Below are 19,866 nucleotides of genomic sequence, written 5' to 3' on the forward strand. Positions count from 1 at the left end.
AGTAATCAAGACAGTATGTTATTAGAGTAAGAACAGACATTTAGGTCAATAGAAGAGAAAAGAAAGTCTAGAAATAGACCCACACATACACAGCAAACTGATTTGTAAAAATGGTGCCAAGGTAATTTCAATGACAAATAGACTTTGCAACAAATGATGCTGGGACAATTGTTATATATGAGTGAAAAAAATTAACCCAGACCCTTATCCCTCACAATATATTAAAAATTAATTCAAAGGTTCCAGAAGTAGGTTCCCTAAAATCCATTATTATGTTCCATAACAGTAATGTTTTCAATACCATATTGCTTTAATTGAAGAGAAGAAAGGATTCTATACAAAATAATAATAAACATTAATGTTATGAAATGTTACAAAAAATCATAATGGGCTATAGGTCTAAATGTAAGGGCTAAAATCATAAAATTTCCAGAAGAAAACACAGAAAAATATTATTACAATTTCAGAGTAGATGGAAATTTCTTACATAGCATACAAAGAGAATAAAACAGGACTTCATTAAAATTTTAGGCTTTGGCTCATCAAAAGACACTGTTAAGAAATGAAAAGGTAAGCCACAGACTGGATGAAATATTTGCAGAATACATTTCTGATAAAACAGCTATAATCAGAATAAGAACTGAGAAATGCAAATCAAAACTACCATGAGATATCACCTCACACCAGTCAGAATGACCACTGTCAAAAAATCTACAAACAATGAATGCTGGAGAGGGTGGGGAGAAAAGGGGACCCTCTGACACCGTTGGTGAGAACATAAATTGGTATATCCACTATGGAGAGCAGTATGGAGGTTCCTTGGGAAACTAAAAATTGAGCTACCAAACGATCTAGCAATCCCACTCCTGAACATATATCCAGAGAACATGGTTTGAAAGGATCACACGCAGCATAATGTTCACCGCAGCACTGATTACAATGGCCAAGACCAGGAAGCAACCCTGCATCCCTGACAGATAAAGAGGATGTGGAACATATCACACAACGGAATGAAAGAATGAAAATCAGCCACTAAAAGAAGAAACCACACTATCTGCAGCAACACGGATGGTGGACCTGGAGAGAAGCGTGCTAAGCGAAGCCAGACAAAGACAAACACCACATGATATCACTCACATGCAGAATGTGGAAGAAACGAATGATACATGTGAAGTTGTTTACAAAACATGAACATACTCACAGACTTAGGAACAAACTTACTGTTGCCAGGGGCAACTCTGGCAGGGACAGACAGATTGGGAGTCTGGGATTGGCCTGTCCTCACTACTGCACTTAGAACAGATAACCAACAAGGACCTACTGCACAGCACAGGGGACGCTGCTCAATATTGTATAACAACCTAAACTGGGAAAAGAATCTGAAAAAAGAATGGATAACATTTATGTATAACTGAGTAACTTTGCTGTACACTTGAAACTAACACAACATTGTTAATCACCTATCTCCAATATAAAAATTTTTAAAAAGAAATGTGAAAAAAGGAAAAAATAAGAATTTATTCAAATATGAAAAGACAATTCAATTAAACATGGGAGTAAGAAACAAGACACTTTAATAAAATACACAAATGGTAAATACACACAAAAAGATGGTCAATATCATTAGCCTTTAAGGAAATTAAAATTAAAAGCATCATGAGATACTACTACATATGTACAAGAACAGTTAAATGGTTAAACTTGACAATACCAAGCGTCAGTGAGGACACGGAACAACCAGAACCCTCATACACTGCTTGTAGGAATGCAGCCCTGAAAAACAGCTTTGCAGTTTCTTATCAACACAGATGTACCATAAGATCCAGCAACAGTTCCTCTCTTGGGAATTTACTAAAGAAAAATGAAACAAAAGGCGGTATGCAAATGTTTATACCAGCATCATTCATAATAGTAAAAAAATGGAAACAACCCAATGTCTATCAAAAATTGAATGGATAAGCAACTTAGGCTTATCCACATAACAGAATACTATTCAGTAATGAAAAGAATGAATGATACGGATGACCCTCAAAAGTATTACACTAAGTGGAAGAAACTGGACACAAAAGGACTACATACTGTACGATTTTATTTATCTGAAATTCTAGAAAAGGCGAATCTATGGTGACAGAAAGCAGATCGGTGGTTTTGCTAGATGCCAATGGTGGGCGGAGAGAACGAACTACAAAGAAGCACAAGGAAACTTTTTGTATTAATTGAAATGTCCTATATCATGACTGTGTGGTGGTTATACAAATACATATGTTCATCAAAACACATCAAACTGAACACTTAAAATTAGTGAATTTTACTTTATGTAAATTATAACTTAATAAAGGTATCTTTTGAAAGTGTTTAAAGAAGACTTTTTAAAATATTAAGTTATACACATATGTGCAACATGTACCAAACGGTAGACATCTCAACAGTGCTGTCTTAGAATTTTATAAACTTGGTCTTGTTACTGCTGTGCAAAAATCATTCCAAGTATGATATAAAGTTTGTAACAACTACGACTATTGGTGCAAAAGAATGGAGCAGAGACAAGAGTAGGATGGGACCCTATGTTTGAGGAAGTCAAACTGCATTAATGTCATCATTCAGCAAAGATCCATGATACTGAAGGAGAATTAGTTTGTGCTAGACATCCATCAGTTCACCATCTGGAATATCCTACTTTCGAAGTTAAACAAGAAATCTTGTCTCCTGGCAACTGATATAAGCCCTAATCGCGGCTTATAAAGCACAACTGTCCAAGTAGTGCTAGAATTTTAAAAATAACAAGGAACACAAAGATGCCTTTGCAGGTCATCTCACATTCAAAGATAAAGCTATCTTCCACTAGAGTGACGAGATGAGTTGTCACAGTATACAACTGTGGGATGCTGCCATATTATAACAGAACGTGTAAGGGATTCACTAAAAATTCTTATCTTTTAAATATATTTGACCTATTTATTACTGCTTGTCCCCACTAGAACGATGACACTTCATCTTGACAGGGATTTTTGTTTTTGTTGTTCACTGCTGTATCCCTAGCACCTAGAACAATGCCAAGCATACAGTAATTGCTCAATAAACATTTGCTAAATGAATATATTATGTCTACGTAGTCAGTAAATATCTATACAAATTTATTATGTCAATATAGATATCAATCACAGCTAAATGATGTAATAGCCTCCTCTTACATTTCTTTTCTTGTACAATTTCTTTGACTGGAAATTAATAACAATCTTGTTTCTCTACTCATTTTGTTTCTAAATACCAATTCAAACATAAACTTTCAATCTACAAATAATAAATCTGTAGAGGATGTGGAGAAAAGGGAACACTCCTGCACTGTTGGTGAGAATGTAAAGTGGGACAGCCACTACGGAAAACAGTATAGAGATTCCTTAAAAAACTAAAAATAGTTACCATATGATCCAGCAATCACACTCCTGGGCATATATCCAGAGAAAATGAAAACTTTAATTTGAAAAGATGTATGTACATCAATGGTCATAGCAACACTATTTACAACAGCCAAGACGTGGAAGCAACCTAAACGTCTGTCAACACATGAATGGATACAGATCCGGTACACCCAATGGGTATTACTTGGCCCATAAAAAGAATGAATTTTTGCCATTTGTAGCAACATGAATAGACGTAGAAGTTATCATACCAAGTGAAGTAAGTCAGATAGAGAAAGACAATTAAATGAATTTATTCACAGAACAGACACAGACTAACAGACACAGAAAACAAACTTATGGTCACCGAAGGTGAAGGGGGAGAGAAGGATAAATTAGGAGCACGAGATTAACATATACACACTACCATATGTAAAACAGAAAAGCAACAAGGATTTACTGCACAGCACAGGGAACTACATTCAATATCTTATAATAACCTATAATGGGAAGATAATCTGAAAAAAATATATATAACTGAGTCACTTTGTCATATACCTGAGACTAACATGATACTGTAAATCAACTGTACTTCAATTAAAAAAAAAATGAACCTTCAAACAAGGAGATTTTTATTTTTCCTTTATATATTTTATTCCGTAAGTTTTCTATGATATGTCTGTGTTTATGTGTATTCAGAATAAAAAAGACATTTTAAATGTTAGGCATTTTTATAAAATTAGAGCTTTTGGAAAACAAGATTTAAAATGTTAGTAAATATGTATCCATCAATAATTACTTTAAATTTCAATGAACTAAATGCTCCAATAAAAGATACAGAGTGGCAGGCTGGATATAAAATAAGAGCCTACAATATGTTGCCTACCAGAGACCCATTTTAGGATGAAGGAAACCCATAGATTGAAAGTGAGGAAATAGAAAAAGATATATTTCATGCAAACAGAAGTGACAGGAAAGCAGGGGTAGCGATATTCATATCAGACAAAACAAACTTTAAAACAAAGGCCATTAAAAGACTTAAATATCAGATATGACACCATAAAACTCCTAGAAGAGAGCACAGGCAAAATATTCTCTGACATAAATCATAGCAATGTTTTCTTAGGTCAGTCTCCTAAGGCAATAAAAACAAAAACAAACAAATGGGACCGAATCAATGCATTAAAAAATGAAAATACAACCTATGGAATGGGAGAAAACATTTTCAAATGATGTGACCAACAAGAGTTTAATCTCCAAAATATACCAACAGATAATATAACTCAACAACAACAAAAAACCAAACGACCCAATTTACAAACAAACATTTCTCCAAAGACGACAAACAGATAGCCAGACATGTGAAAAAGATGCTCAGCATCACTACTCATGAGAGAAAGGCCAAAGCCCAACTACAATGAAGTATCACTTCACACTGGTCAGAATGGCCATCATTAAAAAGTCAACAAATAATGAATGCCAGAGAGAGTGTGGAGTAAAGGGAATCTTCCTGCACTGTTGGTGGGAATGTAAGTTGGTGCAACTACTATGGAAAACAGTATGGAGTTTCCTCAGAAAACTAAAATATAGAACCATATGATCTAGCAATTCTACTAATGAATATTTGCACCCCTATGTTCATAGCAGCCAAGACATAACAGAATATTACTCAGCCATAAGAGGAGTGAAATTGTGCCATCTGCAGCAACATGGATGAATCTAGAGATTATTATACTAAGTGAAGCAAATCAAATATCATAAATCACTTACATGTTGAATCTAAAATACGATATAAACGAACTTACTTACAAACAGACTCACAGACATAGAAAACAAATCATGGTTACCAAATGGGAAAGATGAGAGGATAAATTAGGAGTTTGGGATTAGCAGATAAAACTACAATATATAAAACAGATAAAGAAGAAAGATTTATTGTATAGCACAGGGAATTATTAGGTTGGTACAAAAGTAACCAGTTTTGCACTGCTGAACTTTGCCGTTTGATATTGGAATACATTCTTAAGTAAATGTGGTTATGTTATACATCATTTTAATGTGCATTTCTTGCTTTAAGTTTTTTGCTAATAACTTACTGAAGCGGAAGTGAAAGTGTTAGTCACTTGGTCATGTCTGACTCTTTGCAACTCCACAGACTGTGGCCTGCCAGGCTCCTCTGTCCAGAGAGTTCTCCAGCCAAGAATGCTGGAGTGGGTGGCCTTTCCCTTCTTCAGGGGATCTTCCTGATCCAGGGATTGAACCTGGGTCTCCTGCATTGTAGGCAGATTCCTTACTGTCTGAGCTACCAGGGAAGTATTCTTGCCTGGAGAATTCCCTGGACAGAGGAGTCCAGCGGGCTACAGTCCACGGTGTCGCAGAGTCGGACATGACTGAGCAACTTTCACTTTTCAGTGACTTATTGTTTGTGGTTTTTTTTTTTTCTATTTATTTTAGACTATAGAAATGATGTAAGACAAAAAGCAAATTTGAGCAAAGTTTTCATTTGCGTTCAAAATGGGTTGTAAAGCAATAGAGACAACTTGAAACATCAACAACGCACTTAGCCTGATGCACTGGTGGTTCAAGAAGTTTTGCAAAGGAGATAAGAGCCTTGAAGATGAGAAGCATAGCAGCAGGCCATCAGAAGCCGACAACAACCAACTGAGAGCAAGTCAGTTACTAAACAACAATTCCTCTGCACATGTTCTTTATCTGGAGAACTCTCCATCCATTTCTCTATAAATCTAACCTGTCTTCAACCCAATCTCTCCAATGAAGAATCCTTTATAATACTGATTAATCTTAACCCTTTGATCCACTTTGACTCTCAAGAAAACCCTAAAATCCCTTTAATGGCAGGAAATACTATGTCTTTTTATTTCTGTTATAGAACATTTAATAATGCTTAATTTGTTGAACCTGATAAATTTCAATGAGACTGAAGAACCTTAAGGATACAAAATTAATGTAAAGCTTACAAAGAACTATATCCATATATGCATATTATATGCATAAAACCTACCAACAGTGTCTGTCCTTGGGAAATGAAGAAATGCCCCGATATAACTATGGTGAGAACAAGATGCCCAGATTCTTCACTGGAGTCAAAAACCTTGAAAAAGAAAGAGAAAAATGTATTTAAGACATTTCTGTTAGTTTTGATAGTTAAAACCAAACTATCTTCTCACATTGATCTTCCAATCTAAATGTTCCCTTTCCCTCATTTAATCTGTAATCATTCCCCTAAAGTTTCAAGTTTCTCCTCATACAGGGGTTAAAAACCAAGCTTTTAAAAAAATATAACTAAAACCAATATTTTAAAACAACAATACTAAATCAGGAATTGAGAGATATGGAGCCTGAGTCAACCACTTTCGGATTACATTTTAATAAATCATTATCTTTGAGGCTGAATTTCCTTTCTGTAACATGGGACTAATACCTTACAAATTGTTGTCAGACTACAGAGTCTGTTTCTTCAGCCATGTACACCATTTTCATAACCTCTCAAAATCTGGTGTTTTTCTTGAGATGGGATTTAATTTGTAATGTCACTCTTAAAAACAGGGTACCCCAAACTGACCATAATACTCTTGGTGTGATTTCATTTTCTCCCATTACTTGCATAATGAAACCTACTATTTCACATTAATCTTGTGTGGGGGTAATCCCACTGAAGAGTGATCACATCAACAAAACCTCCTGAAACTTCATCATCTATGTTGGTAAATCACACTTTTACTTTCTTCATCTGAACCTAAACATAAGACCGTGCATTTACTCCCATTATATTTTATATTGCTGGATATATTCAACAGTTGTGGTAGAGAGTTAAGACAATTAAAGCAAAATAACTCATAGATACTCAAGATTTCCTACTGACTCTTCTCTCAGTTCAGTTCAGTTGCTCAGTCATGTCTTATTCTTTGCGACCCCATGGACTGCAGCACGCCAGGCTTCCCTGTCCATCACCAACTCCTGGAGCTTACTCAAACTCATGTCCATTGAGTCGGTGATGCCATCCAACCATTTCATCCTCTGTTGTTTCCTTCTCCTCCCGCCTTCAATCTTTCCCAGCATCAGGGTCTTTTCTAGTGAGTCAGTTCTTCGCATCAGTGTTGACCACAGTGTTGGAGTTTCAGCTTCAGCATCAGTCCTTCCAATGAATATTCAGGACTGATTTTCTTTAGGATAGGCTGGTTGGATCTCCTTGCAGTCCAAGGGACTCTCAAGAGTCTTTTCCAACACCACAGTTCAAAAGCATCAATTCATTACCATCAACTTTCTTTATAGTCCAACTCTCACATCCATACATGACTACTGGAAAAACCATAGCTTTGACTAGACAGACCTTTGTTGGCTTTTTAATATGCTGTCTAGGTTGGTCATAGCTTTCCTTCCAAGGAGCAAGCGTCTTTTAATTTCATGGCTGCAGTCACCATCTGCAGTGATTTTAGAGGCCCCTGAAAATAGAGTCTGTCACTGTTTCCACTGTTTTCCCATCATTTGCCGTGAAGTGATGGGACTGGATCCATGATCTTCACTTTCTGTATGTTGAGTTTTAAGCCAACTTTTTCACTCTCTTCTTTCACTTTCATCAAGAGGCTCTTTAGTTCTTCTCTTTCTGCCATAAAGGTGGTGTCATCTGCATATCTGAGGTTATTGCTATTTCTCCCGGCAATCTTGATTCTAGCTGTACTTCATCCAGCCTGGCATTTTGCATGATGTACTCTGCATATCAGTTAAATAAGCAGGGTGACAATATACATACAGCCTTGATGTACTCCTTTCCCGATTTGGAACCACTCTGTCACTCCACATCCACTTCTAACTGTTGCTTCTTAACCTGTATACAGATTTCTCAGGAGGCAGGTCAGGTGGTCTGGTATCTCCATCTCTTTAAGAATTTTCCACAGTTTGTTGTGATCCACACTGTCAAAGGCTTTGGCATAGTCAAGAAAGCAGAAGCAGATGTTTTTCGGGAACTCTCTTGCTTTTTTGATGACCCAGTGGATATTGGCAATTTAATCTCTGGTTCCTTTACCTTTTCTAAATCCAGCTTGAACATCTGGAAGTTCACAGTTCATGTACTATTGAAGCCTAGCTTGGAGAATTTTGAGCATTACTTGCTAGTGTGTGACATGAGGGCAATTGTGCAGTAGTTTGAACATTCTTTGGCATTGCCTTTCTCTGGAATTAGAGTGAAAACTGACCTTTTCCAGTCCTGTGGCCATTGCTGAGTTTTCCAAATTTGCCTGCATGCTGAGTGTAGCATTTTCACAGTATCATCTTCTAGGATTTGAAATAGCTCAACTGGAATTCTATCACCTCCACCAGCTTTGTTCATAGTGATGTTTCCTAAGGCCCACTTGACTTTGTATTCCAGGATGTCTGGCTCTAGGTGAGTGACCACACCATCGTGGTTATCTGGGTCATGAAGATCTTTTTTGTGTAATTCTTCTGTGTATTCTTGCCACCTCTTCTTAATATCTTCTGCTTCTGTTAGGTCCATACGATTTCCGTCCTTTATTGTGCCCATCTTTGCATGAAATGTTCCCTTGGTATCTCGAATTTTCATGAAGAGCTCTCTAATCTTTTCCATTCTATTTTTTCCTCTATTTTTTTGATCACTGAGGAAGGCTTTCTTATCTCTCCTTGCTATTCCTTGCAACTCTGCACCCAAATGGGTATATCTTTCCTTTTCTCCTTTGCCTTTTGCTTCTCTTCTTTTCATAGCTACTTGCAAGGCCTCCTCAGACAACCATTTTGCCTTTTTGCATTTCTTTTTCTTGGGGATGGTCTTCATCACTGCCTCGTGTACAATGTCACGAACCTCTGTCCACAGTTCTTCAGGCACTCTGTCTATCAGATCTAATCCCTTGAATCTATTTGTCACTTCCACTGTATAATCGTAAGGGATTTGATTTATGTCATGCCTGAATGGTCTGGTGGTTTTCCCTACTTTCTTCAATTTAAGTCTGAATTTTGCAATAAGGAGTTCATGATCTGAGCCACAGTCAGATCCTGGTCTTGTTTTTGCTGATTGTATAGAGCTTCTCCATCTTTGGCTGCAAAGAATATAACCAATCTGATTTCTGTATTGATCATCTGGTGGTGTCCATGTATAGAGTCTTCTCTTATATTGCTGGAAGAGGGTGTTTGACCAGTGCATTATCTTGGCAAAACTCTGTTAGCCTTTGCCCTGTTTCGTTTTATATTCCAGGGGCAAATCTGCCTGTTACTTCAGGTATCTCTTGACTTCCTACTTTTGCATTCCAGTCCCCTATAATGAAAAGGACATCTTTTTGGGTGTTAGTTCTAGAAGGTCTTGTAGGTCTTCATAGAACCATTCAACTTCAGCTTCTTCAGCATTACTGTTTGGGGCATAGACTTGGATTACTGTGATACTGAATGGTTTGCCTTGGAGACGATCAGAGATCATTCTGTCATTTTTGAGATTGCATCCAAGTACTGCATTTCGGGCTCTTTTGTTCACTATGATGGCTACTCCATTTCTTCTGAGGGATTCCTGCCCGCAGTAGTAGATATAATAGTCATCTGAGTTAAATTCATCCATTCCAGTCCATTTTAGTTCGCTGATTTCTAGAATGTCAACGTTCACTCTTGCCATCTCCTGTTTGACCACTTCCATTTTGCCTTGATTCATGGACCTAACATTCCAGGTTCCTATGCAATACTTCTCTTTACAGCATCGGACTTTATTCACACCCACAACTGGGTGTTGTTTTTGCTTTGGCTCCATCTCTTCATTCTTTCTGGAGTTATTTCTCCACCGATCTCCAGTAGTATATTGGGCACCTACCAACCTGGGGAGTTCATCTTTCAGTGTCCTGTATTTTTGCCTTTTCATGCTGTTCATGGGGTTCTCAAGGCAAGAATACTGAAGTGGTTTGCCATTCCCAGGGAACCATGTTTTGTCAGAACACTCTACCATGACCCGTCCATCTTGGGTGGCCCTACCCAGTATGGCTCATAGTTTCACTGAATTAGACAAGGCCGTGATCCATATGATCAGTTTGGTTAGTTTTCTATGACTGTGATTTTCATCCTGTCTGCCCTCTGATGGATAAGGATAAGAGGCTTATGGAAACTTCCTGATGGAGAGACTGACGGGGAAAATTAGACTTTTTTCTAATTCACTTTAAATCCAAATTTAAAAATCAAGTAACATTCTGGATGTCAAAGAAGGTATGCTAAGCCCTGCACTATTTCCCTCAGTGGTTGTTATTCAGCCTCTTTCCCAATATTAGGAATTCAGTTATTTGTATAATGCTCTTCCATCATAGTTTAAACAGACTACCTTGTAATTTTCATGAACACTTAAAACGGCAAGGGTAGCTAGCAATCAAGCATAGCTATTGAAACTGGAGCCTGAAACAAATTCTTTGGGAGGCAATATTCTAACATGACAGTTAAACATTTTTTTTAAAGAACTATAACATATGCCCCCAAAAGTGCTCAGCACTTAAGTGAACAGTTCAATGACGGATGATAAAGCAAACACATAATCACTATTGAGATGGTGGCTCAGACAGTAAAGTCTGCCTGTAATGCAGGAGATGTGGGTTCGATCCCTGGGTGGGGAAGATCCCCTGGAGCAGGAAATGGCCACTCACTCTAATATTCTTGCCTGGAAAATCCCACGGAAGGAGGAGCCTTGCAGGCTACACTCCACGGGGTCGCAAAGAGTCGGACATGACTGAGCAACGAACACATACATACATCCAGAAATTACTCTAGGGCTATCTCCCAATCACCACCTGCTCCCTCCTCCCCCTAAGATAATATTTATCCTGACTTCTAACACCATGGTTTAGTTTTATTTATATGAATGGAATCATACAGAATTCTTTTAATGTCTAGCTTCATCCATGTTGCATATACCTGAGTTCATTATCATTACTGTAAAATACCATTCTATGACTATACCACAATTTGTTTTTTCATTATTCTGTTGATGAATATTGTTTTCCAGTGTAAATCTACTGCAAATAATGCTGTTTAGAACATTTTTATATATGTTTCTTGTTGGACAGAAATGCTCATTTATGCAGATGACAATTCTTTCCAAATAATTTTAACATTTTTTTCTCCCCTGACTCTAACTTTTACATTTTTTTAATTTGGCTGTGCCACATGGCGTGTAGGATCTTAGCTCCCCAAGCAGTAGGAATCACAGTCTTAACCATTGGATCACCAGGAATGTTCCCAAACTTTCACACCTAACTTGGCCACTCAACATCTCTACTTAACAGTCCATCATCTCAAAATTAACAGCCCTTAACTTGACACCCAAATCTTCCCATTCATTCAATATTCACAAACTGTCAAGCAAGTGGCATCTGTTGCCTGTCACCAGAAGTAGAAGGCCAAACACTTCTGCTCACTGTATCGTGGCACTGGAGTCACCACGGAAAACAACAGTCAAGCAGTGGAGGAAACAGCACCTGATCAAGCTCAGTCCTGGAGGCTGGTTTCCCCATGGCCAGCAAATCCCTCTAGGCGGCCGTGGAGGGCAGCTGGCCAGTACTCACCCCTCATGGTTGTAGCAAAATGACTCCTCCTCCTCTCCCCAGGGGACAGATACAGCAGTGCAGCTGGCCAGGTGCCGTATGATGCTTAAGCAGAACCTAGAAGCACAGGCTCTGAGGACTCTCTCTCTTGCTAAGTAAGTGTTCCAGGTCCAAGGCCCACTCTTTATAGCCAAAAGGGGAGGTTGCAAGGCTGCACGCACAAGACATCTACCACGGACCAGACTGCTGTAGGTTTCTGACTCCCACAGTTTTCCCACCTCCTACCTCAGAATATAATTCTATACTTCCATTTTGTTAGGTCAAACTGTGGAATCATTCTTGAATCCTGTACTTTTTGCATACCCACATCCAAGAACAAGTCCTTCAAAATATGCAGAATCTAACCACTTCTCACAAGTCTGGTCTGAGTTAGCATCATCTCTAGCTGGATTATTATAATAACCTCCTAACTGGCTTTCCAGTTTCTATTCTTGCTCTCCCTTTCCAACACATTTTATTCTCATTACAGTGGCCAGAGTGGTCCTTTTTTTGGCAAGGAACAGAGACGTTATTCAGCAAGCCAGGGATCCAAGAAGATGGTGGACTACTGTCCTAAAGTACCATCTTCCAGAGTGATCCTTTTAAAACCTAAGTCAGGTCATGTCATTTCTGGCTCAAAACCCAATAGCAGCTTTCCACCTCTTTCAGAGACTCACACAGGATGCTCCTCAATCTAGCCCTCCAATACCTCTCTGCTCTCACTGTCCCTTTGGCCACGCTGCTCTGGCTGCACTGGCCTCTTTGCTGCTCCTTGAACCTGCTAGGCACACTCATGATTATAAAGCTCAGGGATTTTACAATTGCTGTTCTAGCTGAAATTGTCTCCTCCTAGATCCACATGACTCATTCTTTGATCTTTTTCAGGCCTTTGCTTAAACATCATATTTTCAAGTAACACCTGTCCTGACCATCCTACCGAAAACTGCCAACAACTCCCTGCCCCATTATCCAAATCAGGTATTAGGTTGGTGCAAAAAGTAACTGCAGTTTTGCACAGTTGAGCTTTACCATTTGATACTGCAATAATTCTTAAATGTGATTATATTATACATCATTTTAATGCACATTTATCACTGTTTTTTGCTAAAGACTTATTACTTACTGTTCATTTTTTAATTTTAAAACTAAGGAAATGATGTTAGACAAAAAGTAAATTCAAGCAATTTTCTTATTTGTGCTCAAAATTGGTCATAAAGCAGTAGGGACAACTTAAAACATCAACAAAGCATTTGGCCCAGGAACTGCTACAGAATGTACAGTGCAGTGGTGGTTCAAGAAGTTTTGCAAAGATGAGAGCCTTGAAGATCAGGAGGGCAGTGGCCAGCCATCAGAAGTTGACAGTGACCAATTGAGAGAATCATAGAAGCTGATCCTCTTACAACTACACAAGAAGTTGCTGAAGAACTCAACGTCAACCATTCTCCAGTCATTAGACATTTGAAGTAAATCGGAAAGGTGAAAATGCTTGGTAAGTGGGTGCTGCGTGAGCTCACTGAAAATCAAAATAATCATCGTTTTGAAGTGTCATCTTCTCTTATTCTACACAATAACAATGAACCATTTCTCAACTGGATTGTAATGTGTAATGAAAAGTAGATTTTATATGACAACTGGCAATGACCAGCTCAATGGTTGGACTAAGAAGTTCCAAAGTATTTGCCAAAGCCAAACTTGAACCAAAAATGACTGGGGTCACTGTTTGGTGGTCTTCTGCCAGTCTGATCTACTACAGACTGAATTCTGAATCCTGGCGAAACCATAATATCTGAGAGGTATGCTCAGCAAACTGATGAGATACACCGAAAACTGCAGTGCCTGCAGCTGGCACTGGTCAACAGAACGGGTCCAATTCTTCTCCACGACTATGCCCAATCACATCAATTCTTACCAATTCTGTTTTTTTTTTTTTTTTGTATTTACTTATTTATCTGTCTACATATCTTCTTTAAAAGTACATGGATATAAGGGGTTAAAAACAATATTTAATGAATCCAAAATAAAAGGAATATAAAAGGAAGAACAAGTGGGACAAAGACAATGAAAATACCAAGACTACTTACACCTAACCCTCTCAATGACCACATTCAATGTAAACGGTTTAGACATGTCAATAAAAGACAATCTGAAAACAAGATGAGAAGACAAGGCACAACTACATATGAATATAAACATATAAAAAACAAAAGGGTGAGAAAAATACACACTGCTAACACTGTGGTGTTGGGGAAGGCTCTTGAGAGTCCCTTGGACTGCAGGGAGCTCCAACCAGTCCATCCTAAAGGAGATCAGTTCTGGGTGTTCATTGGAAGGACTGATGTTGAAGCTGAAACTCTAATACTTTGGCCACCTGATACGAAGAGCTAACTCATTGAAAAGACCCTGATGCTGGGAAAGACTGAGGGCAGGAGGAGAAGGGGCCAACAGAGGATGAGATGGTTGGATGGCAACACCAACACAATGGACATGAGTTTTGGTAGGCTCTGGGAGATGGTAATGGACAGGGAGACCTGTTGTGCTGCCATTCATGGGGTCAAAAGAGTCGGACACGACTGAGTGACTGAACTGAACTGAATACTAGTCAAAAGAAAACTGGAATAGCTATATTAATTTCAGGCAAGACCATCAAAAGGTATAAAAAAGAGCATCTTATAATGATAAGGAGTCAATTAATCAAGAGATATAATTACCCTAAACATTTACATCACCAATAAGAACTTAAAAATACATGAAGCAGGCAAGGTTCTGCCTACCCAGGCCACTGCTGTGCAGGGACAGCAAGGGACGCCACCATCATCATGTCTGACCAGAAGGCAAAATCTTCAATTGAGGACTTGGGGGATACGAAGACAGGAGAACACTTCCAAGTGAAAAATGATGACATATCTCAAGAAACTCAAAGAAGCAACTGTCAAAGACAGGGAATTCACATGAATTCAACCAGGTTTTGTTTGAAGGCCAGAGCACTGGTGATAGTCATACTCCAAAAGACCTGGGATTGAAAGGAAAAGATGTGATTGAAGTTTATCAGGAACAAACAAGGGGTCATTCAATGGTTTAGATATTCTTTTTATTCTTTTCTTTTCCCTTAATCCTTTTTTATTTTTTAAAATAGTGCTTCTATAATGCGGTGTTTAAACCACAATTGAAAACTGGCACCCCCTCTCTGTAAGAAATCTAGGGATTTGAATTCTAGTGTCTCTTATTTGTTACTGCTTGTCTTCATTGTGCTGATTTGGTGGTCAATCTTCATGCATGCATGCTCAGTCATGTCTAACTACTCTTCGCAACTCCATGGACTGCAGCGCCCCAGGCTCCCCGTCCGTGGAGCATTCCGGGCAAGAATACTGGAATGGCTTGCCGTTTCCCACTTCAGGGCATATTCCCGACGCAAGGACAGAGCCAGCATCTCCGGCACTGGCAGGCAGACTCTTTACCTCTGCACCACCTGGGAGCCCGGTCAAATCTCAGCCGCCCTTCAGACTGCACTCTCCTTTTTAAAAACTATACGTGTGCACAGAGAGGCCACCTTTCCCAGAACTGTGGATCTGCAGGCTTGTGATACATAAGATCAACTATTTCAAGCGTTATATAATGACTTTCCAATCAGTCCTGTGGCATATGACTGCTTCACTCCCGGTCTATGACTTTCAGTGGGAGACGGAAGTCTTTCAGAGAACTGAACTGCGGAAAAATGATCTTTCTTTAACTTGAACCTACTTTTAACATCTGAGAAAGAAAGAAAGTGAAGTTGCTTAGTCGTGTCCGACTCTTTGTGACCCCATGGACTATAGCCTACCAGGCTCCTCCGTCCATGGAATTTTCCAGGCAAGAATGTGGGTTGCCATTTCCTTCTCCAGGGTAACATCTGAGGGTCTGGACCAAAAGAAGTGGAATACCAGGTTGGCATCAAGATGACAGAGGTGGTGAGAATAATGACTAACTCCAAAGATGGCTTCACTGAAAGAAAGCATTTTAAGATGAAAGAAAAATCTTGTCAAAAGATCTCAGAAAAGTTCTAATTTTCATTAGCAGTTAAAAGTTATTCATGCAGAAGTATATATAACAGAACACTCTATTTATACTTTTTGGCCTGGGATACATAGGTTTTAAATGGACATCATCGGTACCAGCTTCATTAAAATAAACAAAATATTTGTAAAAAAAACATAAAAATACATGAAGCAATAATTGATAGAACTGTAAGGAAAAGTAAACAAATCCACAATTACAGTCAGATTTCAACACCCACTCTCAATAACTGACAAGTACACAGAAAATTAGCAAGCATATAGTAGACTTAAACAACACTACCAACCAACATGACCTGACATTTACACAACACTCCACTCTATAGCAATGGGCTTCCCTGGTAGCTCGGCTGGTAAAGAATCCGCCTGCAATGCAGGAGACCTGGTTCAGCTCCTTGGTTGGGAAGATCCCATGGAGAAGGGATAGGCTACCCAATCCAGTATTCTTATACTTCTTCGGTGGCTCAAATGGTAAAGAATCCACCTGCAATGTGGGAGACCTGGGTTTGATTCCTGGATTGGGAAGATCCCCTGGAAGAGGGCATGGCAACCCACTCCAGTATTCTTACCTAGAGAATCTCCATGGGCAGAGGAGCCTGTCGGGCTACAGTCCATGGGGTTACAAAGAGTCAGGCACGACAGTAACTAAGCACAGCAGGGCACCACCCAATATCAGCAAAATATATCTTCTTCTCAAGTGTACACAGAGCATTTACAACATAGACCAAACTCTGGGCCATAAAACAAGTCTTAGTAAATTTTAAAGCATGTTCTCTGAGCACAAATTAAGTTAGAAATCAGAAACAGAAAGATCTCTGAAAAGGTCCCCAAATATTTTGGAACTAGACAATGTACTTCTAAATACTATAAAATTGGACTATAAAGAAAGCCGAGCACAGAACAACTATGCTTTTGAACTGTGGTGTTGGTGAAGACTCTTGAGAATCTCTTGGACTACAAGGAGATCCAACCAGTCCATCCTAAAGGAAATCAGTCCTGGATATTCACTGGAAGCACTGATGCTAAAGCTGAAACTCCAATACTCTGGCCACCTGATGTGAAGAACTGACTCATTGGAAAAGACCCTGATACTGGGAAAGACTGAAGGCAGAAGGAGAAGGGGACAACAGAGGATGAGATGGTTGGATGGCATCACTGACTCGATGGACATGAGTCTGAGTAAGCTCCGGGAGTTGGTGATGGACACGGAAGCCTGGCATACTGCCGTCCATGGGGTCGCAAAGAGTGGGACACGGCTGAGTGACTGAACTGACTTCTAAATAACCCATGGGTAAATAAGAAATTAACAGAGAAATTAGGAACTATTTTGAACTGAATGTAATTCACCATGTTAATAAACTAAAAAAGAAAAATCACAGGATCACTGCTCAATAAATGAAAGCATATACAAAAGACATTTGACAATATTCAGTATCCATTTCCGAGTTAAAAAAAAAATATCAGCAAACCGGGAATAGAAGGAACTTCCTCAGGTTGATGAAGGGCATTTATGAAAAAACTATAGTTAGCATCATGCTTAACAGTGAAAGACTAAAAGCTTTCTCTCTAAGATAAGGGACAAGAATATCACCACTTCTATTCGACACTGTATTGGAAGTTCTAACCACTGAAACTAGGCAAGAAAAATAAAAAGCACTCAGACTAGAAAGAAAGATAAAAAACTGTCTTAACTATCTTAATTCACACATTAAAAGATCATTTATATAGAAAATCCAATTTACTTCCCTAGAACTAACAAATGAATTTTAGAACAACTACAGGATACAAAATCAATAAATGAAAACTAAATATATACAAACTAGTAAAGCACAACTGGAATCTGGGATTTTAAAAACATCAACATTTACAACAGCATGAAAAATATGAACTAGTTAGGTATTAATATAAATATGACAAAAGGAATAAAAGATCTACAAGCTGAAAACTGACAGAAATTTAATATACAGTAAATATATGGTGGAGTCTTTAGGGTTTTCCATGTAGAGGATCATGTCATCTGCAAACAGTGAGGGAGACACTTTGTTCACAGGTAGGAAATTTTAATATCGTTAAATGCTGCAAATGCTGACATAGGCAGAATAATAATCCCCACCAAAGCTTCCTGACATTATCCCTGGAATCTCTAAATATCTTATCTTACATGGCAAAGGGGACTTTGCAGATGTGATTAAGTTAAGGATCTAGAGACAAGAAAGTATTCTGGATTTTCCAGATGGGCCCAATGGAATCCTAACAGTCCCTATAAGGCAAAGAAGGAGGCAGAAGAGTCAAGAGTCAAAGAAGGAAACGTGACTGCTGGCTTTGAAGATGGAAGGGTAGTAGAAGGCAAGGAACTCAGGTAGCCTCTAGAAGCTGGAACAGGGAAGAAACAGTCTCCCCTAAAGCCTCCAGAAGAAATGCAGCCCTGCTGACACCCTAATTTTAGCCTTTTAAGACCTGTTTTAGACTTCTGACCTCCAGAACTGTAAGCAAAGTGTAAACAAACAAAGTTTGGGTTTTTTTTTTAAGTCTCTAAGTCTGTGGCAATTTGTTACAGCAATAATAAAATTTTAAATTCTTTTGTAGAAATTAACAAGCTGATTCTAGAATTCATGTGGAAACTCAAGGGTCCAAAGAAGAGGCCGTAAACCAAGTGTTTAGGTCAGTCAGTTAACAAGTACCCACTATGTATTGCTGTCTAAGTGTTTGGGAAAGAAAGAAAAAAAAACATAGAAAGGAATATCCTTGACTGCTTCACTGATTCATCTGCTCATTCAATAAATATTTACTGAGCACCTAACTGATGCTCAGAAGCATTTTTTTAGATGGGCTACATCACTGAACAAAACATTAGCTGCCCTCCTGGATCTAATGCGGGATGAGATGCAGACAAGGTACACACAACAGGAAACAATAAGTGTCATCAGTGGCATAGTAAGAGTGGGAGGGTGAGCGCTGTCAACCCCGGTGCAGGCAACAAGCGATGCTTTGTTGAGAATTTATAAACAAGAGTGGAACTCACTAAAAAGCAGCTGCTCTTTATTACCGCCCAGTGCTAGCAATTCTAATCAATGTCACTGATGAAATACCCCTCCCTGAAAAACATCTTTTGTCGATCTAAGTTCTAAACAACTGCTGAGCTTAAATACTACATACTGCTGCTGAGTTTAAACAATACATTACCTAAGATTCAAATTTTCAGATTTTTATTATTTATTCTTTAATAAACTTTGTTTCCTACATAGACATTCATCTGGAAAACTCCCAGTTATCAAGTTGGCACACATATATGCAGACTTAACCACATACATCTGCTTCAAGAGAAGCTCACAAGGCTTTGATATACTTCAAGCTTGCTGAAAAGTTCTTGTCTCAAAGCCTTTCTCAGGATGCACTTCATTTCAACCCTGTGGTACAACATTCTTCTACATTTAAATCATAGATTCAAAATAAACAATGACAGCACAGGGATTATAAAGACTAGGAAACAAAACCTGAGTTACTAGAAAGCTGTCATTTCATGGAACCTTCTCTATGGCATTTATATTTGTGTTTAAAATTTTAAAACAACCAAAGTGCAAGCAACAAGATGGAATGTTTTTGTTTGGCAAGTGCAAATTTTAGTTCACACTCAAAACATTTTACTAAATTTGAGTAACACTTTTAATATTAAAATATTATTCTTTAAAAACTGTTAAATGTTTCCAAACTAAATAACAAAAAGAGAATAAAACATATCAGCAATTTTATCATTAGTTGCCTAAATTGTACCTGTGGAGATTTTCAGTTTTACTTTTTAAAATCACTTCTCAAATAAATTAATTACATAAAATATGAGCCTCTAAC

General features: G+C 38.3%; 1 protein-coding gene across 1 annotated transcript in view; it reads right to left on the minus strand.

Annotated features, from left to right (window-relative positions):
- REC114 (REC114 meiotic recombination protein) overlaps nucleotides 1–19,866 on the minus strand; it is a 108,998-nt gene that overhangs the window by 71,537 nt on the left and 17,595 nt on the right. Inside the window, exon 2 of the mRNA XM_018054665.1 lies at nucleotides 6,421–6,510. Coding sequence (XP_017910154.1) covers nucleotides 6,421–6,510 — 90 coding nt within the window. The remainder of the gene's footprint in view (nucleotides 1–6,420; nucleotides 6,511–19,866) is intronic.

This window comes from Capra hircus, chromosome 10, assembly GCF_001704415.2.
Source record: "Capra hircus breed San Clemente chromosome 10, ASM170441v1, whole genome shotgun sequence".
In the NCBI taxonomy this organism is placed as follows: Eukaryota; Metazoa; Chordata; class Mammalia; order Artiodactyla; family Bovidae; genus Capra; species Capra hircus.